This window comes from Colletotrichum aenigma, assembly GCF_013390185.1.
Source record: "Colletotrichum aenigma strain Cg56 chromosome Unknown KSG_Cg56_contig03, whole genome shotgun sequence".
Taxonomy (NCBI): domain Eukaryota; kingdom Fungi; phylum Ascomycota; class Sordariomycetes; order Glomerellales; family Glomerellaceae; genus Colletotrichum; species Colletotrichum aenigma.
In genome coordinates this window covers 3,626,996-3,647,176 of record NW_023500909.1, presented here as the reverse complement: position 1 = coordinate 3,647,176, position 20,181 = coordinate 3,626,996, and the positions used below count along the sequence as shown (strand labels likewise).

Here is a 20,181-nt window from a genome sequence, read left to right as displayed (position 1 = left end):
ATAGGTAGGTTAGGTAAGGTACTTTTACCTGTCGTCTTTAGCGTAACATGCGCCGCAATTAACACTTGACCCCTGACCTAGCAGACGGAGGTACCCACCCACAGGTACAATAGGCTGTTGTATCCCACGTCAGTCCCTTCGTCGGATCCAAGCAGCTTGATCCGGCCCTCCGTTCATCCTGACCTCCCTCTCGACATCTCTTCGCACTCTGCGACCGCCACGAAAACATCGAACATATACTGCCCTATCTGACTCGACCAACAACGCCACATTCGTTCGCCTTTCCCATGTCAGCTCCGGGCTGAACACAGGCCGCAACCGACACCCTGATCCCTCCACATCTGCCTGCCAACGTCGCTGTGCAGCAACTCCCTTCGGAACGTTGGCACTCATCATGTCTGTCGGGCCTGCGACAAATCGCCATGCAGCCGACGAGGAGGCTCGAGCCGAAGTCGATGTGCTAAACTCGCGTCTAGAGAAGACAGCCCAATTGACAAAGAAGATTCAGGCATGCATGGGGAGGCTGGAATCTACGGGCAAGAGTGTGCGCGAGGTCGCTGGTCCCCTGAGCGGGGAGACGAAGAAGCTACAGATCCTAGGAAATAGTGCGTTTATTGCCATACCCGCAGGAGATCACTTGCGGTCATTCCCCTTTCCGCCTCTCCATTCCGAGCTGGAAAACAGCGACGAAGCATGCAATAGCGGCAGCTGACCAGTGACCTTCTCAACAGACATCGATGGCGTCCTCTCCGCAATCGAGCGCTTGCGTCAGCCGGCCGACAGCAAAAACGATGAGGAACAGATCATTCGTGCTGGCCCAGACAGGATCGGCTTGTCGAACTACCTGGCCTCCATCAAGCGTCTCAGCAAATCGCTAGCCGACATGCAGGCCTCCAATCTCCGCGCCAACCAGCAGACCATGTCGGAACTTACACGCTTGATTAAGTCTGGCAACTCCCAACTTGAGAGTCACTTCGATAAGTTGCTTCGGGGAGAAACACCTCGCTCAGTAGAACCGCTCCACTATATCACAAAGGATGTGCCGTTTCCTGTTCTGTCACAGGACAAGGTTACGCGTCTTGGCTTGGTCAACGCCTATATATCCAATAATCACCGCCAGAACGGGGGTGCTGCCGCTCCTCAAGATTCTTCTACCGCCAAGATATACGCCGAAATCCGCGGGCCCTATCTGTCTTCTACACTGGCAAATCTGGCCGCCGCGAGCGTAAACACGACTAAGAAAAAGAATCCCGACGCCATCTATCGCGCAGGCGCCAACGGAATTGGCACATACGCTCAGGCAATGGAGGGTCTGTTTTTGGCCGAATACGACAACATCTGCAGCATATTCACCCGCGAAGACTGGGGCCCCCTATTCCAGGCCACATGTCAGGCCGCCATGGCTGAGTTGGCCCGCACGCTACGAGAATTGAACAATCACATCAAGTCTCACCTCCACACCGACTGCTACCTTGCCTATGAGATAACCGAAATCATGTCAGGCTTGTCAAGTAACCTCGAAACGCGTACTGGCGAGCTCAAATCCTCCCTTGCAGCAGCCCTTCGGCCCGTTCGTGAGACCGCCAAATTATCGCTGGGGGAGTTGCTAGAGGATACCAGGCGAAGAGTTACCGCCATGCAGACACTTCCTCAAGACGGCGCTCCGATATCAATCGTGTCCGAGACAATGCAGCGTCTACAGACCATGGTCGAGTTTTTGCGCCCTGTCTCCAGCATAATGTTCTCCTTGGGCGATGGTGGCTGGAAGTCCAGCGCTGCTACTGATGGACGGTCTACCGATGTGATACCGAGCCTGGCTTCGTTCGATATCGGCGCTGATGGCAAAGAAATCTTTGCACACTATTGCGCAGATACAGTTGACATGCTGATGTCATCACTTGACCAGAAAGCGAAGATGGTCCTCAAGGGACGAGGCATCATCGGGGTGTTTCTCGCCAATAGCGTGGTCATCATTGAGCGGATGATTCGTGACTCGGATCTGGCCCCCTTGTTGGAGCAGCGGATGGGCATGTTGGACCAGTGGCGCAAGAAGGCGACTTCCATGTACACGATGGACTGCAAGGAAGTTTCTACCCACTTGTTTGATGTTATTCACACGAGCAAGCAGCGACCAACGTCCGGGCAAGCTGATTCAGCCTCTATCCTCAAGGGCCTGAGCAGCAGGGACAAGGACAACATCAAGGGTAAGTTCCAGGCGTTTAACGCATCATTTGACGAGATGGTCACCCGTCACAAGTCATATAACATGGAAAGAGAAGTACGCCAAATGTTTGCCAGGGACATTCAGCAAATGCTTGAGCCTTTGTACAACAGATTCTGGGACCGATACCATGAGGTCGACAAGGGCAAGGGCAAGCATGTGAAATACGACAAGGCTGGCATCGCCGCTGTATTCATGACCCTCTACTGAGAAGGGGCGTTCTTCGGTAGGGCCTACCTACCCAGTTGTTCGAGGTTTCTGCGCAGTTTGGGGCGTCTGTTTACTTGGGCTTTCTTTGGTGGGAGGGCTTGGCGTTATGGATGCGGATACCAACTCATAGTTCGGCGGGCCAGATCTATCATACACGTCCTGACATACGCTCGTCTAGAGTACGGACATGAGCTCTATCAACGTTTCTGATATTAACAATAATCAAGTGTCTGTTGGGGATAGCATTCTCAAGCAGACCCGGCAATTGACTGTGAATTCATCTGGTTTCGTGTGTGTGTGTGTGTGTATGTGTGTGTTTTCCACTTACTTGAGGACACAAATTGGCAACTGGCAAATGCAAAGGTTTACTTGCAGGGTGAGCTCATGGATATCGTCGACCGCAAGGATCGGCGCCTAGCTATCTATAAGGTGTCTTTTTAAATAGCAGATCCACACGCTTGGATCTGTCCCAAACAACGACTCCGTCGCTCCGTCGCTTGAACCAAAGAATTCTATGCTGCGGAATGAATTCTTCATGCGTCTGCTCGCTTTTCCACTCCACCAAAGCCTTCTCCTGTGCCCCTAGAAATCTATCTTCATAACCGACGACGAAGTCGTTTCCGTCCATGTCAGCGTCCCATCTCAGTCTGTTGAGAACATCCAGAGCCGTTCTGAACTTGCCCGCACCCTCGGGTTTGGGCACGACCGTTGAGCGTGGCTGGTTTGTGGCCGCCTTCGCCCTCTCCTTCTTGCCCAGCTTTCCCGGCGGTAGGCCCGAAACTGAAAGATCCTCCTCGTCTTCCTCGTCTTCCTCCTCGTCCGATTCTGAATCGTCATCGCCGTCGACGTAGTCGCCCCACTCTTGATTGTCCAGCCTGAGATCTCCCAACTCGGTGCGTTTGACAAGAGTCGCACTGAACCAGGAAGTCGTCGCATCGTAGTATTTTTTATCGCCGTGAATATGTTCTTCGAATTGATGCAGCACGCCTTGCAGGTTGCTGTGCGTCGTGGTCAGCGTTTCCTTTTCTGGCCTCTCGTCCTCGCACATCCATTCTAGGCCGACAAGATACGAGCCTTGATATTCGCTTTGTTGGCATTGTGAGTTGGGTGTCGCCGCGTCGACGAATCTCGCGGGCCAGATTCTCGGAGCAAGCTCCGGGACCTTCCTGTTGATGTCTAAATCATGGTCAGAAAACGGCTGCTAGGGATCTGTACAATCATGAGTTGGCTTACCGACGAGGAGTGATGCGCAACGGGACTCGAGCCAACCAACAAGCCGACTCCCACGTTCCAGCGACCCTCCCCAGTAGTGAATGCGGAGGTTCACGAACGTTTTGAACGAGGAAAGGAAGCTTGCGGCGCCTTGTGATAAGTCCTTTTCCGCGATCATGCCAGGTGCCGAAAGAATAGACTGCCAGGTTGCGCCCTCCGTGAATTTGGCGTTGGCTTGGCGTAGCTCCGTCGAGATGATCTTGACCGTGGGAACAGAAGCAATGAGTGCGGTGTTAAGTATCGGCGAATGCCATCCAAGAAGGCACATGGCTTCTCTGGGCGTCCGGTGATACCGTAGCTGCTTGTGGAAGAATGGATCAAAGACAATGTCGTTCTTCCAGTCGAAGTGCGCATAGTGGTCGAAGAAGGTAGCGATGACGTCGGCAGTCGAAACTGTACCCATGCCATGTAGGAGCATTTTGCAAACCCTAACCAACATAACAGACAAGTGAACGCCGCCAAGATATCCGAATTTGGCTGCGTAGATCCCGTTCGCCTTGGCCCAAGTCTTGATCACTTGATAACAGACGCGAAACTGAGCAAGATCCGGGACAGACCTAGCAATGTAGTACATGTCCCTAGCAGGCTTCAATTTCAAGAGCGTCTGGGTTGGCAAGCTGAAAGCTGCATCAGATGGGGGACGCTTCAGCAAGTTTGGCCACTGGTTGGCAACGCTCGCTGCCTGACAATACTGGAGATCGCATCTCAGCCCAAGGACCTCGATCTCGAGCATAGTGCCGGTTTTTGCCTTCACCTTCCGTAGTATTCGGACACCTTCTCCGACCGACTTTCTCAGACGATGCCTGGCAAGAGTGAAGAAGACGCGAGGACTGATTGATCCGATGCAGAGGCAGTCAATATCGGACGATTTCGACCATACGCCAAGACCATACGATCCGACAGGAACTAGTACAAGGGCCGGTTGACCACGCGACTGCTCCACATTCGTCTGTTCGTTCTCCCAAAGAATCATTCGTAGCAGCCCCAGGGCCTGTTTCCGGGTACGCTCATCTTTTTCTGCCGGGACAACATCGAGAAGCTCCAAAGTCTGCTTTAGAGCGGTGACATCAGACATAGATCCAGGTGCCCGTTTAGCCTCGACAGGGACGACTCGAGCACTGGTGCTGGAGCCATCTTTTAGTGAAGAACGCCGTAAAAGGCAGCGAATACCCCAATGATCGCTTGCGTAAAGGGGTCCACCTGGACTCTCGCCATCGCCAGTGAGGAAGCCAAACATGTTGAACCGAGAGATGTGAAAGGGACCGCCATTTTTCACTAGAATGCGGTCATATCTCTGTGGTCGGTTGTTCAGGCCGCTTCCGACCATTTTCACGGCCTGAGGGTTCGCTCTGGGGTCAAATGTGGCACCCTGTTCGCCTTCAAAACTGTCGTGGATATCGCCCTTGATATTGTCGCTGACGCCGGCCTCGACACGAGAGATAAACCACGTGTCCAGGAAGTTGGTCTCTGCCAGAGTTGCCTCGATTCCACGAAGAAGATCCTCTGTCTGTACCGTAATGGAGCCGCGTTTCACTGCTGCGTCGATAGTGTAAGAAGAAGTGGCTATGTTGAAGTCTCCGGCCAGGATCCATTGGTTTGCTGCGTGATTACTCTTCAGATGGTTGAGGATCCGTTGCAATTCCCTGTCAACCACAGTCAGCTCCGCATTTCTGGACTCAGCGAAATAATCCATTACTTTTCTTTAGCAACGACCGCGCCATCTGTAAGGCCCTGACTTAGATGGCAGGTTGCCAAGACAAGGGGAAGGACTGGTTCCTGAGTATCATTGTGTAGGAGTTCTTCGAACTGAAGAATGGCTGATCCTTTATGCTGTCTCTTCGAGGGCAGGTATTCCCACGAGAATGGTTCCCTGCTGAGCACAACAGTGTTGAGAATGTTGGGCAGGGGGCCAGCCTCAGCGTCATTTGGCGAACCCTCAGAGACGTAGAAATACGTTTTGCAGATGCGTTCATCTGCGAGCAGAAAGGCTAGAAAGTCGTCTGTCACCTCTTGGAGGACTACGATGTCCGCAATCGCATTTTCTGCGAGTAGATTTTCCACGATCAAGGAGTATCTGGTCCGGGATGGGGGATAATGAAACTCTGCTAGTACGTTCCAGCTAGCGACAACAAGATTCCCGTGTTGCTTGTTGTCGAAGACCTCTGGTTCAGATGGTTGGACCAGGCGTTTCCACGCCATGTCTGAACGGGAGAAATACCACGTTGGCCGCGGAATGGTTGGCGAAGGTGTATCCGAGCTGGAATTGGGAGCATGTCTGCAAATGTTAAAGGACTGGGAAACTAGGTCAATGACACCCCATTGCCTCATATGTCCAGAAGGACTGCGAACCAGGACTGAGAGCTGGTTAGCCTCCCAGGTTACGGCTGGTAGCCGACGAAGCTTGTCAAGCAAGAACTCGAACTTAGACAAAGGAGCTGCGTCTTCGCACTGAGCCATCGTAAGGTGCATATTGTAGGGCTCTGACCGGCTCTGGCCGATGGCCGCGAGTATGGCGCCTCGCAGCGATGTTAGCCGGGAGATATTCCCCTCATTCTCGTCACGCAAGAAGAGGGTGCTGCCATTTTTGTGGGAGAAAAAGCCCGGTGAATCAAGACGGATAGGCAGGGGAGCGAGCTCGCCTGAGGCGGCACGGTCCTTCAGGCACGATACAACGGCATCACAAGCCTGATGCAGCACGCTACTCTCCGTGGATCTGACGAACGGATAGATGAGATTGACATGAGGGGGCCATTTCGTGTAGGCCTTGTCGTTGTCAAAGCGAAGACGATTGATTGCCGTCCAATGCTCCTCTGGGGGGATGATACAGAGAGCTGTGGCGTGGCTTGCTGCTTGGGACTCCATAATACTCGGAGAGCTCTGCCGAACAGAGACCAGTGTATGACCGAGGGATATGGTGATGATTGTGCCTTGAGGTGCCTGAATGTTCCGGACTGGGAATGCGATGCGGACAGGGTGTAAGAGAGACAATGAAAGAAGGGAAGAGGTCTATTGAGCGCGAAACTGATACTGGGTTGTGTATAAAGATGAAGTGATTAGGGGGTTGTGATCTTTAAGAGCCAACTCGCAAAGATGTTGATGTGTTGCTACAGAGAGTACCCTTGTAGATCCAGGGTCCATTCAGCCATGTTTAGTTTCAAACGGCCTACCCATGTATGTGTCCAACCAGAGCTATTGTTGCATTGCCGAAGTTCTAGAAGGAAAACTTACTGCAGCGGTGGACTGCGGGGAAGCCCACGCGCGGATGATGATGTACAATCGTGACATGGCCAGGCCGTATGCGTCAGAGCAAGGCCCGCATAGTCTCGCTGTCATCCTCTTAACCACCTAAAGAAAGCCGGCTTGCGGTTTTGTGACTCATGGAATTGGGGGGGCTTGTCCAAAAAAGATTGTGCTATGGAAGCGAGTCCGCCGGTGACTCAGTTGGAGTTGTAAAATGCGACAAGCACTGCCTCGAAATCCGCAGTGCGTTCCCGGTCCAGCGGTTGGGTCTTCGAGTCTCTTTGGACCCGTGCGCCCAGTTGAGACCAGCTGGCAACGTCACAGACACGTGCTTGAAATAGGTCCGGTGCCTTAGGTTGGCCGATCATTCCTGCACTGTATTCCTTACTACCTTACCTTACCTAGGTACCTAGGCACCTAGGTTTGTTTAATATGGGCTCTTCGATGACCTCTCTATCTATCCCTCCAGCTCGGCCTCATCTGGCATGTCTATCGCTTCAACTCCTCCCCAGTCAATTGAATCTTGACCCTTGCCCTCCATCAAAGCCTCCAGCTTATCCTCATTAGTCACGTATGCGCCGTTCTGTCTCTTTTGCGAGACTGCGTATCTGATCGGGTCCCGCCACTCCTACGAAGAGCAAACACGTCAGCGAGCCTAGATACCTAGGTGGGCAAGCACTGTACACAGCGGCAAGTAGCAGGTTTGGGGAAAGACTTACCCGCCACCAGACTTCTTCACTTTGTACAGCGCATCTCCTGCCTTCATCACCGCTTTTCGCCGTCGCAAATGGCCAAACTGACTGCACCACTTCATACTTGTGCTTTCCCGAGAAAAGCTTCTTCATGCTCGTCATGAACTTGTTTGCCTTCGGCTGGTTTTGCACCACCACCTTGGCGTGCGTTACGGGAAACGACACATGGAGCACTCCTTTGTACTGCGTCGCGGCCAACAGGGCTCGCAATTGACCTTCGATCCACATCGTGTCCAAGTTTGCAACTACTCGATCAAGTGCTATATTGCACTCTGTTAGTTACCCAGTTCGACAAAGTAGATACGGTTTGGATAGGGTCCTCACCGAAACTTTTGACCTGCGCTGGATCTTCAACAAAGCGGCGGCACCACTCCTCAAGCTCCCTTTCGCCAACTTCGGGAATGACGTCTGGCTTTACTCCGCCCCTGTACGCCATCTCGCCCTCACTGACACAGCGAATGTACTGCATGCGCTTGCTCGTGTCATCCGGCACCAGCAATCCCATCAGATTGAGCTTGATGTCGAAGTCGACCTTGCGTCCTCGCGTCCCTTTCATGTGTATGAGAGGCTTGGGCGGGATGCTTGCCTGGGTCCTGATGAGGGATAGAAGGGCATTGGCGCTCGCTGACAGATGGTCTGACCTGGAAGAGAGAACGATACAGTCTGTCGACAGGCTGAAGTTCGGCGGTGAGTAGAGCTTGTAGTCTAGTCTTGGTAAGCCTGGGTAGTACATGGGTCCTGGACTTTCTTGAGCTCGGATCGAAACATTCGTTTCTGAGAAGTTGGATGGGCCAGAATAGGGCGGTGGGGTCAACGAGCTGGCACTGTCTGGTGTCACGTCGTCGTAGCTACGGCTGCGGGCTGCTAGCAAGCTTTTCTCTTGCACTAGAGATGTAGATGGTGTAGATTCTGGCGTAGGTTGTATCGGTGCTGGCGCCGATTGCGTTGAAGCCCTTGGGGCCGACGAAGCCGTAAATGTCGGAGGAGGAGGTGGAGGCGGCGTCGGCGTCGACGGTAAGGGGGGCAGCATAGACTCGTCAACGGTCGTCATTCTGGCAGGCGCGTCTCCGAGTACTTGATAGTGCGGTGGGTGAAATGCAACATCCAACCTGATTAGTTTGAATTCAAGCCGAACCTCGAGAATCTCGGCAGGCGGGGGGGCGGCGGCGGCACGGCGAGGCCAGAATTGAGAAGAGCTCAACTTTACTCGCACTGGAGGCAAGATAAGTCAGGGTGCTTTATTAAGTATCTTTGCGCGGCTGTCTAGACCAGGGGAACGGCTTATCAAAAGCCAGTGTTTCCGAGACCAGCGTCCATGGCTCCGACGGTATGGATTCAGCTTACGCCCATGGCTTACACTGGGTGCCTTGAAGGCAGAAATCTCCATGCCTCTAGGCACCATCAATTTCAGCCCCGCGGCGCAGCGTTCCCTTGCTCGCTCCCCATCTGCACCTAGCCACTTACGGCAACTGACGTCGGCCGCTCGAGGATCGCCATCCTGGACGCGTTTGCTGAGCCAAACCAATCCTGAGGCAACGAACTACCCATGTCGTTAGTGTTCATGAACCGTGATTGCCGCGACCCACGACGCATCAGGAAAAGTCGAAACGCGATGCGTCTCCGGTATTGAGGAAACATCATCTACCACTTCCATTAACATTGCGTGGTTGGACTGCATGGTCTTTTGCCATTCGTCTACTTGCACTACCTATCCGTATGGTTAATTTAGTGAGAGGAACGGAGCGCAATCCTGCGCTACACAATGCTTCCATCTCTCATGACCCAACGCCAAAACAATGTCCCAAAAACCATGATGTGCTATTGCAAAGCCCTCTCAAGCCTGTTGCCGCGATGCCATGCTTGAACCCTCAACGCCCACTCCGTCGAATCGCTAATACATCCATCATACAGTCGTTCGAGAATTGTCTTATGCTGCCCAGCCAGAGCAGCTGGTGAATTGCAAATCAAACAAGCTGAAAGCCTTCATCCTCCGCAGCGGACATGTGCTCCTGACGGAGGTTCTGACGCGCTTTGCGACCCTTCAGAACTTGACCGTTCTCACTGAGAATCTCATACTCTTTCTCGACCATTCGTTCCGTCTCACGGCCTGAGGTCTTGATGAAGACATCGAGCGTCAGGGGGCGGTTGGGGCTCTCCGCCTTATCGAAACTGTACTTCCAGTCTTCTGAAGCAGCAAGATTCTTCCAGCCGCCCTGAGAAGGGGCAAGGTCCATGAGAGATTGGCTGAGGGGATCCTTGATTTGCTCCTTGGCCTGCAGCGCCGAGTTGAGACGGCCCTGGTGAGGCGCCCAGTGCGATCGCCCCTTCATCACATTGTTCTGCATCTTCTTGAAGTGGGAACTATCTGTAGTGTCAGCGACATCTCGGTTCGGGATCTAGCAAAAAAACGTACATCTCGCTGTTCTTGCCTCTGGGACGAGTCTTGGCGCGCTGTTGCTCAGTGCCTCCAATAGCTTCGAGGGTGGCCCAGTCTAATCGGCAGCCTGCGAGCGGACGAGCTCCGTTGGACCACTTGGACTGGGAATCCTTGGTCCTCTTGTAGTCCTGGTGTGCGCTCCGGAGATCTCGCTCGTACTGAGCCTGGACATCGGTCATGGCAGCCATGATGCTTGTATGTGTTCGAATTTGTACCGGAAGGCTCTGTGACGTGGCGTCGCCGGTCGCGTTTCTATGACAAAGGGGCGGGCAGGTTCGAAGAGTTGAACCTAAGTCGACAAAGCTTATATTCTCTGTCAATAGCGATAATAGTCTGGGCGATTTGCTCGACACGTAGAATCGAGACACGGGTAGGTGTGGATAGTTGCTGGGAGAGAGATGACGGGAGATATAAGAGAGGTAGCCGAAGGAATCTCTGAGGTTATGCCCGTTTCGGTGCTCGGACTGACTTTGGAAGCAAGGCGGAGGCTAAGGCAAGGAAGGCGTGGTGCTGGTGGTGCTGGGTAGCAGGAGAGGTAACCGAGGCTTGTGAGGTAATCACTGTGTTGGTATTGGGGCAGTAGATGCCGGTGAGTCACCGGGCTGAAGGTTGCCGGAGATTGCAGAACGCGAGGCCAAAAACGAAAGAGGCGCGGATCCGGGGGGGGGGTTACGAAAAAGGGAAACCGAGAGCAAGATAGAGCGAGATGAAAAGAAGGACGAGTATATGAGTTTGCACAGAACTTGTTGGCGCAAGCAGTTTGATGAAGAGGTGGGTGTTAGGCGAGTGATGCGGTTAGAATCAAAGACATATACAAGAGTACAGGGTTGGGGCAGTATGAATGTTGATGAGGTAGTTGAGGAACAAAGGCAAGACGAGTCAGAAGACGAAGGCCGGGGTTGCGGGATTCCTTGGGTATATACCTTGAGACCAGATGGCTCAGGTATCCTTACGTTATCAAGGCAAGTTCTGGTCACAAGGGAAAGTGGCACGGGAGGCTAACAAACCGGGCTGAGGCCTGGGACGGGACGAGACGAAGGAAGTCGAGGACGGAAGTCGAGGACGAGGAACGAAAGAGAAGGAAGATGGTAGTGACGAACCGCGACGAGAGCGAGCTGCTTATCTCTCGGGTTGTCTCGGGGTGCTTGCTTAGGCATCTCACCGCACCCAGGCATGACCTGGGCTTTCGTGCTTTTCATCGTACCTAAAAGGATGGCAGCGGGCTTATCGTCTCGGCTCAGCGGGCATGCGGGCGATAAGAAGACCGATAGGTGAGGTAGGTGGTTGTGATGCAGCATGATAAAGCTTGGGGCGTGGCTAGAGACAGTGTCGGACATAGGTTGGAGGGGTGTGTGCATGTGGCACACGCAGCACGGTGCTGGCGGTCCTCCTGCACACTGAAGATGCTGCAGAACATGATGCAGCTGGTCCTGTTTTTGGCCGAAATGAGTCGAATCCTCCAATCAAATCAGCTGGGCAAGCCGGGGGCGGCTACCCTGAGATACCTACACGACTCTACCTACCTATACCCAGCAGCGTGGGGGACGACGGGGGAGGGGGGAATAGGGCGTAAGTGGGCAAGTGCTTTTATTTTGTTCCCTATTCTGTGTAGTTTACTCTATTGTGTTATTTAACCTATATATAGTATACGTATATACCTCTAGATTAGAATAACTCTAAAGATGTTAAAAGTCTATCTATAAATATTTTAAGGATAATAACGTTTTATTACTACTAAAGTAAAAGTTTAGTTTTATAAATTAAACTTTAAAAAGCTAGTTTATAAATATAAAATCCTTAAAGAGAAGAAATTTCTAGTTATTCAATTTAACTTTTTATATTTTAATAGTTATTACTTTAAAACTATTATAATAGCTTCCATATAATATAATATAAATATAGTAATTTTCTTAATATAAATCTTTTTATCTAATCTTTAGATAATTATTTATTATCAACTAAAATAGTAAAACTTCTATTTTTATAATTAATATTATAACTATAATTATATATATATATATATTATAATACTAAGAATAATTAATAGAGAACAAACACTTAAAATTATCTTTAGATATAATACTCTTATATATACTAAATAGAATAAAAAGATATTTAAGTAAATTAAATAATATTTAGTTTAAGTAATTAAGGGTATTAATATAAATATAAAATATAATATAGTAATTTTAAATAAGTTTAATAAATAGGAATTAAAGTAGTAGAAGTAATTTTTAGAGGATAAAATTAAATAATATAAACTATTTAGTAAAATCTAGTACTAAAATAAGTATTATAAAGGGATAGCCTTATGTAGATAGCGAAACAATAAACTCGATAAAATCATATTACTCTGTCCCCCCGCTGCGGGATAAGTGGGCAAGTGCGACTGGTGACAACTGCATGCAGCTGCGTTTGGCCGCGGTCTGCGGTCTGGAATCACCGAATCAGTCAGTCAGTCATCAAGGATGAACCAGCAGAGTCACGTCGCCGTCCGCCAAAGTGATGTCATCCATGCACCGCCCAGTCAAAGTCGACACGAGCGTCAGCAGCGCCAGCGCCGACTCCCGGCGCATTCAAGTGCCTTCCTGACGAGTACCAAGAGGGCGCAGGGCGTCCGTCTGCCGTTTTCCCATCTTAGCCCCTGACCAAGACACGCGCGTGGGCTCGCCGATGACGATGGGTCGACCATCTACCACGACATCCGGCCTGCTGCTGCCTTCCCGTCAGCTGGCAACTCTTTGCCCACCTGACAGAGTGTTCTGCTGGGCTGCCCTACCCCGCGCCCGTCAACACATACCTACGGTAAGGTAGGTAGTAGATGCCCCCCCCATCCCACCATCTACTACTGATTAGGCACATACTGGTCAGTCATACGGCCTTTCTCAGCCGCTCTTTTGCCTTCTCAACCCAAGGCTTTCCGACCTGCGCTGCGTTTCTGCCATCGGAGTCCCTTTAGGCTTTTGACAGACGTTATTGGTCTTACGTTTTCGTCATTTATGACGTCTGATACCAGAAGCATGCGCCTGGCTTGTTGGTCCTCGCGCCCTCAACCCGTGAAACACAAAGACACATAGTCGCTTACGTGATGCACTTTTTCTGCAGGCTACATATGTAGGATCACATGACCGTGAGCGGCCGCGAACGAGCCAGAAGCAGATCCAAGCACAGCCGTGTTCTTCTGTCTTGCCTTCGAATGACCTTAAGTGCGGTCCGGGCTTCATCGGTTCCTGGGCCGTCTGCACTTCACAGGGCAGGCGGCGGTGCTGCCGCTCCCGGGCCCCAGTTCCAAGTCCCAGGCCCACGATGCGACGCATTGATCACTCTTCGTCTTGGCAACCACACTCCCGAGTCCCGTCTCTCCTGGGGAGGAACCTACGCCCGGAAACCCTCCCCCATTGCATGCATTACCACTTTCGCCGTCAAGCAGCTGTCTCTTTACCGCATCGCATTGCCGCTGGTGCTTTGAGACCAAGGCGGCGGTCGACGGTCGACAGCGCCCTCCCGTCACACTTACGGGAACCATCCGGTTGAACAGACAACCAACACGTCGGATCCCTGGGCCAAACCACAACTTGGCGTCGACACTGCTCACATCGTGGATACCTCGACAACATTCAGTCTAGCCCATGAATAGTTCAAACTCCATCATACTTCACAGCCCATCCTTCCTGCAGCCACCCATAGCTCTCCCGTCACTTTTTTTCTCGCGTTGCCGCCGCCAGGACTCTCGTCCTCCTCTGCCGCAACTCTCCTGATCCGTCTGCACGATTCAGGTCGCTCAACCTAGGGTTTTGAACGAGCATCGAATGTCGATGTACCATCGCTTGGCAACCATGGAAGGTCTTTGCCAAAACAACATCCACCAAGCGATGCTTTACGAACAGCTACGGGCCCGATGCGACCTTCCAAGTATTCATGTGAGTGAGCACTTCCTCCAATGTCACGTTGTCTGGTCAATGGCCTCATAGTACTTGCGTTCTGCTATGAACGAGCCGCGGCGGACACTGGAAGCCATAGAGTGATCAGGACACCAGTCACCCGTCCATGCCGCCAGGTTGGACTCGCGCTACGGCGGTGATGGCATCCGCCATTCGTACGTTTGCTGCTACAGGCCAAATCTGCCTGGGCACTAACACACGCCGAATGTTATTGACAACCAGCCCATGGCCCCCATAAAGATAGGACTGCCTGCGGAGTATAGCGACCAGACTGATAGGGCGCAGTCGGCCAGCAGCCCAGGAAGTGACCACTGGTGCACAACGGAGGGAACGATAGCATGTTGCGAACTCATTGACGCATATTCCATCATCAAGCCTATCAAGCTGACAGGGTCTCTGGAGATGATGGTGTACCTGGGGATGAGAAACTGTGGCGCGCCATCCCAGACGGCCCCCGTCTATTTCTCATCAAAAGCCGTGTGAAGCGAGGGCTGGTTTCGCTCTTTGTGTCGCAACTCGCGCTGAGATTCATGGACACAGCTAGGCCTGGATGCCAGGAGAAAGAAGATGGCCTTCGACGGCTAAATTCGTTTCCCAGGTTTACCGCAGCTTTGCACTGACCCGTCAAGTGTGGGGGACGTGGCTAATTTCATGTTTATTTTTGCAACCGATCCAGGCACTTGGCTTAGCTGAGGAAAGCTACGACGCTAGAATGCACATCTTCACTTGTTTCATGTTCCTCTAGTGAGCGACAAAGGGGGCATCAGAAAAGTTTGTGTGTCACCTCGACCTTCATGATGAAAATGGCTTCACTTGTCAGGCCAGCCAAAACGGGTATCACCCGAAGATCTCTTGGATAGTTGCAGCAGACAAGTTGAAGCACGCGTTCAAGAAAGCGTTGGCAGCGCTCACCTGATGGTGGCGGTCTTGTCTTGCTTGTTCGGCATGGACCGGATATGGCTAGCCCAACAGGACGGTGCACCAAAACCTCATCTCCTTTTGCCACACCTCGTGTTGTCTTGTTTCGAGTTGCGTTGGATGAAATGTTCAACGACTTGGCCCGCTCTTCTTTCATTGTTTGTCTTTTCACGCCTTTCCTAAGCCGACATTTTCTCGACTTCTACAGACCCCTAAAACCGCGAACCTAACCTCCTCCTCCTTACAGACAAAGATGAAGGGCCGGTTTTTTTTTACCCTCCAACACATACTCGATGGCCCTTTGTGTATCTCTCTGACCACATGGCGGTAACTGTTTGTCTCGAAGCCACTACCAAGTATTCGGGCCATTAAGCCACAACGCCCTTCTTCGTCAATTAGCCATGTGGGATTTCTTGTTCGCTTGGCAGGACGTTCGTCTCCACAACGCTTCTTCATCGGGGGGGGCAACGCTCAACGTCCAGGTCGTGAGGCGGTCTTTAGCGTTCTCGCGAATCCTGCGTAGCAGTCTAAGCTGGCCTCCATGCTTTGTCCAACGCCAAGGACCCATAATGCTCCTCCTCTACACCTGAGTTAGTATGGCATGGCACTGCGTCTGAGCCATCTACCAACTGCTTACCCGTCAGGTAGCTGGACAAGTGTCCGATGCTACACCAGAGGTGAAGGCCCTGCGAAGAATCCGGCTCTGCCACTAAAGCAGGCCAGTAAGATATCAGCATCAAGACACAATATATAGATATATAAACCATCTCGTCTCCTCCCTGTTACTAGAAAATGCTCCATCACTCTCAACATCATCATCGGCTTTGACCCCTAGTCTTTCTCTCTACTCCTCGCCCGAGGAGTGCCTTTCTTTCTCACTAGACATACCAACTTGGCTGTACATCATTAAAATGTCTTCTACCCTGCTACGCCTTCTGGGCCTAGCCGGAGCTGCCCAGGCGGCATGCTCCAATCTTGTAATTGATAACTTCTCACGATCTACCGTTTCCGGTAGCAACAACCTCGATGCGTGGACCAGCGAAGACAATTCCATGTCAAAGGTCGCCATCAGCAAGGGCATCCTTTCGTTCACTCCAAAGACAGACAGTTCCTCTTACTACTACGAGACTCTCGGCTGCGTCAAGGCGGCCACCCAAGGCTATAATGCCCTCTCTTTGACGGTCAAGGGACCTAAAGATGCCTCCATGATGCTGGAGATACAAACCAAGGCATCTTGTGCAGATGACAACTACAACAGCCAATGGGTCCAGATCAACGGGTTGACTGGCTCGACCCAAAACATCTCTATCGCGCTATCATCCTTCACAAACGCCAACTTGGACGCAGTCTCAGCCTTCGTCTGGTCAACCTATTCCAAGTTTGACAATTATCAATTCAGCAATCTCCAGTTCACCTGCAGCGGCGGGTCGAATCCCTCCATTTCGACTGCCCCAGCCACTACCACCACTGTTGGTTCTGTGTCGACTTCTCGCTCTGTTGCGGTTTCGTCTTCAACAAGCGCGGCGTCACCCACGGCTCGCGCTTCCTCTGGCACAACCTCATCCTTCGCCACCTCGGTACGATCGCCAAGCTCCACGACCATGTCAGTTATCCAAACGGGCCCATCATCTCGTACGTCTGCTTCCTCATCCCGCCAAACCAAATCTCCTTCAAGCTCTCGTACATCGAACGCTTCTTCGTCAACCTCGCGCGCAGCTGCTTCGAGATCGATGTCTCTAACTTCCGTCTCAGTCTCTACTGTCCCCACCGCGTCCGGGTCATCGAGCATTCGCTCTTCGACTGTATCTAGTTCCGTTGCCGCCCAATCTTCGCCGGTATCCTCGAGCTGCAGTAATCTCTTGATTGACGACTGGGCCTCGCAATCGCGACTGACATTTCTTTACTACAACGCCATGTTACAGCCCAGTAGTGACGATAGCACGATGAAAGAGATCACTGTCTCGGGAAATCGGGTCACGCTGAAGCCCAACGGTGGGGATTCCTACTTTTACAGCAAGGTTGCCTGCACCAACACACAGGTGAAGGGATACGGCGGTATTTCCTTGCGCATCAAGGCCAAGGTCGGCACGACCTTATCCATCCAGCTGGCCTCGTCGCCAACGTGCGGGGAGGACTCTGCCTTCGCTACCAAGACATCAAAGGAACTCGGGTGGACATTCAACGGCCAAGAGAAGCTCTACAGCATCCCCTTTTCCAAGTTCTCGGGTGCCGACCTATCCAAGATGACAACGATTCTCTTTGGTTCGTTGTCCTCGGATGTGACTTTCGGCCCGATGGCTTTCTACTGCGGCAACACACCATCTGAGTATATTGTCGCGACTCAACCAACCGACACTGCTGCTGTCTCAACCGTCCCTGCCCCGAGCAGTACTGGCTCGGTCAAGATTGTTGATAATTTCTCAAAGAAGGACTCCAACTCTCTTGGCTACTGGCATGGAGGTGACGTCGATACTGCTCTCACTTGGGGCACGAACAGGGTCACCATCAAGGCGCCAGATGCCGACTTCTCCTTCTACACGCAGCTCTCCGATAAGTGTGCCGATATGACCGGCTATGACGGTTCTTATCTCCATGTGGCCTACTCTGGAAGCAATAAGTTCTCGATTGCTATGCAACAGCACAACCAAGCTTGCGACGAGACTGCCTCGCCCTTCCCTGAGACATGGGATTCTCTTGAGGCTGCACGTTACGCAACTGGCAACGATATCTACATTCCCATCTCTCACTTCAATATTCAGCGGAAGCGTGCGATAGGTATCGCTTTCAAGGGTTTCTATACCAACGAAGCTGTCACCTTGACAAAGGTTGAGATCGTCCCGTCCGTCCCAGCCAAGGTTCTGATCCCAGAGAAGCTGCCGTCTGGGAATCTCATCTTTGCGTGCAAGCGTCCCAACTCGATCGCTTTTGCTATTGATGATGGCGACCCGAAGTTCGCCCAGGAGGTCATGGAGGTTATCAAGTCGGAGAACATTAAAGTAACCTTCTTCACGGTCGGTGCACCTCTGCGGGACTCCAGCACCAATTTGAGTGCCATCTACAAGGACATGATGAGCCAGGGCCACCAGATCGCCCTTCACAGCTACACGCACCCTCGTATGGAGGGCCTGCCTAACAATGACGCGATATCTTGGGAGTACGACCAGGACATTAAGGCTGTTCAAGAAATGTTCGGTATCACTACGAAGTATTTCCGACCTCCCTTCGGTAACGAGGGTGCTCGCATGCGTCAGCAACTCGTCCGATCCACTAAGGATGACAACCCTTACATCGTCAACTGGAACATTGACGTCGAGGATTGGCTCTATGCTCAGTCGGACACTCCCGAGAAGCAACTGGACTCTTTCCAGCGTGACCTGAACAAGGGCGGCTCCCTGGTTGTCATGCACTACCTGTACCCCAGCACCGTCTCCTACTTGAGGACATTCATTCAGAAGGCGAAGGCAACTGGGAAACAACTGATGAGAGTCGATCAGTGTATGATGGATCCCAATGCCCCGCCTTTGTAGGGCTATGCTTGTTCACTCACTATTATCATGATATGGTTTGATCGGAGGAAGAGGTTTACCTTGTTTCACTTGGAGCGGCATTTCAACGCATATTGTACATGACATTTCTTCAATCCACCTGTTTAATACCACTTTACTGTTCTTCAAAGGGATCCATCTGGTTATGCGTCTTTCTACCGTTCCACGATCTTGCTTCCCGCAAACGATCAAGTATTTGCAATATCCCGGGACCCGATTGTGCCCTATAATCTCTTCAGCCCGCACCACGGGTTCCAACGAATGCCTGTTCTCCCTTTTCCTAGCTTCTAGACGGTAGGAAGCCCTTGGATCCTCGACAGCGCCTCCGAAAATACAGTATTTAGCTATATATCTTGGCATCTGGCGGCACTTTGATTTGTGCAGGCACCAACCCCTGTCCCGACCGGCTTTGAAGGGGAACCTAATCGGTATCATCGCCTGCAGACTGGTCTCGGTCGATGAAAGAGAAAAAGTGGCCCGCTATCGCCTGGTTCAGATTCTTGCAAAGACATGCCTGGACGAAAAGTAAGTCAATATGCAGTCCCCCAACTCCCTATATGATGGAGTCGTTGACGCGCTACTCAATGTGTGAATGCCCGATCCTCAATGATCACGAACACGTCGCAGTCGCGAAGATATCCCAGTATATGACTCATCGCAATACAGCTGTTCCATATTGATCGTGGAAGTTTGCTTCATCCTAGAAACCGCCATATGGCTGGTTAGAGGTGGTTCTTTGCATTTCTAATGCTTAACCCAAGAACCGCGTGTCTACAGACTCATCGATTATGGCCAAGAGTCTGCAAATGCTGATCCACATGCCGTTTCCTGGCACTCTTATCGTTCCGTCGCCACTGTTCCGCTCAGATCCCTGTTAAAGTCTGTCACCCTGGTCTTGATTCTTCGTAGCTTTGCTCCAACCCAGTCCTTCCGATATGATGTCAGAATGAATTCCCCCCTCATCTTGTGCGATCTCCCTCTCCATGTCCCTACAGACTTCCATGGTATATTGCATGAGCTGGGAACAGGTGACTGGCTGACCGCCTCGACTCCTCTCCTCGGAGAACACCTGGACCCTTTCCATGCAATGCTGAATTATCCGCTGGTGTCCGATCTGATGAAGGAGCCGAATCTTTTCCAGGCTTGCCGCCAGATGGTTTTCTTCCATATAGATGGAAACAACCCCCCACGCGACAAGTATACCTATCGCAGTAGACTTGGCGCATCTCATCGCCAAGGCTTCGAGGCCTTATTCCTTTCTAATATCAGAGAGTCGGTCAATCAGAGTGTTGACAATCTTGGGATTGTGAGTTGAAGGTTGATGGTTGACCGTGACATCATCCTCACTGGGCTCATTGACCAGTTTGACGTTGTGTGACTCGGCATTATCCGATGCGTGCTTGAACATGATGACAGTCTCGCGGTGCTCTTTTCCGATGCGCTTGACAACTTGGAATGCGTCTCTGTCGCGGTCTTTGAATGCCTTGGTGTGGGCGTCGAGTATATCCATGAATGTTACTCCGGTTTTGGTCGCACACAATTTCAAGACCTGCTTCTCTGCATGTTTCAATGTTTTCCAATAGTTGTCGGCGAGCTTTGATGCGATCATATCGGTGTTGCGCTTGACCAACCGCTCATTGCAGAT

General features: G+C 51.7%; 4 protein-coding genes across 4 annotated transcripts; 2 read left to right on the top strand and 2 right to left on the bottom strand.

Annotated features, from left to right (window-relative positions):
- Positions 1 to 394: 394 nt before the first annotated feature.
- Positions 395 to 2,431, top strand: exo70 (Exocyst complex protein exo70; the record flags this gene model as incomplete). The annotated part of the gene is made up of 2 exons (XM_037320192.1): positions 395 to 605; positions 732 to 2,431. 2 exons carry the CDS (start codon positions 395 to 397, stop codon positions 2,429 to 2,431), a joined length of 1,911 nt encoding a protein of 636 aa, XP_037181328.1.
- Positions 2,432 to 2,849: 418 nt separating this feature from the next.
- Positions 2,850 to 6,565, bottom strand: PAPS1 (Nuclear poly(A) polymerase 1; the record flags this gene model as incomplete). The annotated part of the gene is made up of 3 exons (XM_037320191.1): positions 2,850 to 3,607; positions 3,665 to 5,346; positions 5,400 to 6,565. 3 exons carry the CDS (start codon positions 6,563 to 6,565, stop codon positions 2,850 to 2,852), a joined length of 3,606 nt encoding a protein of 1,201 aa, XP_037181329.1.
- An 835-nt stretch (positions 6,566 to 7,400) lies between these two features.
- CGCA056_v004935 (uncharacterized protein) lies at positions 7,401 to 9,192 on the bottom strand (the record flags this gene model as incomplete). Its single annotated transcript, XM_037320190.1, has 6 exons — positions 7,401 to 7,571; positions 7,663 to 7,955; positions 8,020 to 8,523; positions 8,582 to 8,728; positions 9,053 to 9,086; positions 9,160 to 9,192. 6 exons carry the CDS (start codon positions 9,190 to 9,192, stop codon positions 7,401 to 7,403), a joined length of 1,182 nt encoding a protein of 393 aa, XP_037181330.1.
- A 6,710-nt stretch (positions 9,193 to 15,902) lies between these two features.
- On the top strand, positions 15,903 to 18,518 carry CGCA056_v004934 (putative peptidoglycan-N-acetylglucosamine deacetylase; the record flags this gene model as incomplete). The annotated part of the gene is made up of 3 exons (XM_037320189.1): positions 15,903 to 16,399; positions 16,447 to 16,800; positions 16,922 to 18,518. The coding sequence occupies 3 exons, from the start codon at positions 15,903 to 15,905 to the stop codon at positions 18,516 to 18,518; spliced, it is 2,448 nt and encodes an 815-aa protein (XP_037181331.1).
- Between the last annotated feature and the right edge of the window lie 1,663 nt (positions 18,519 to 20,181).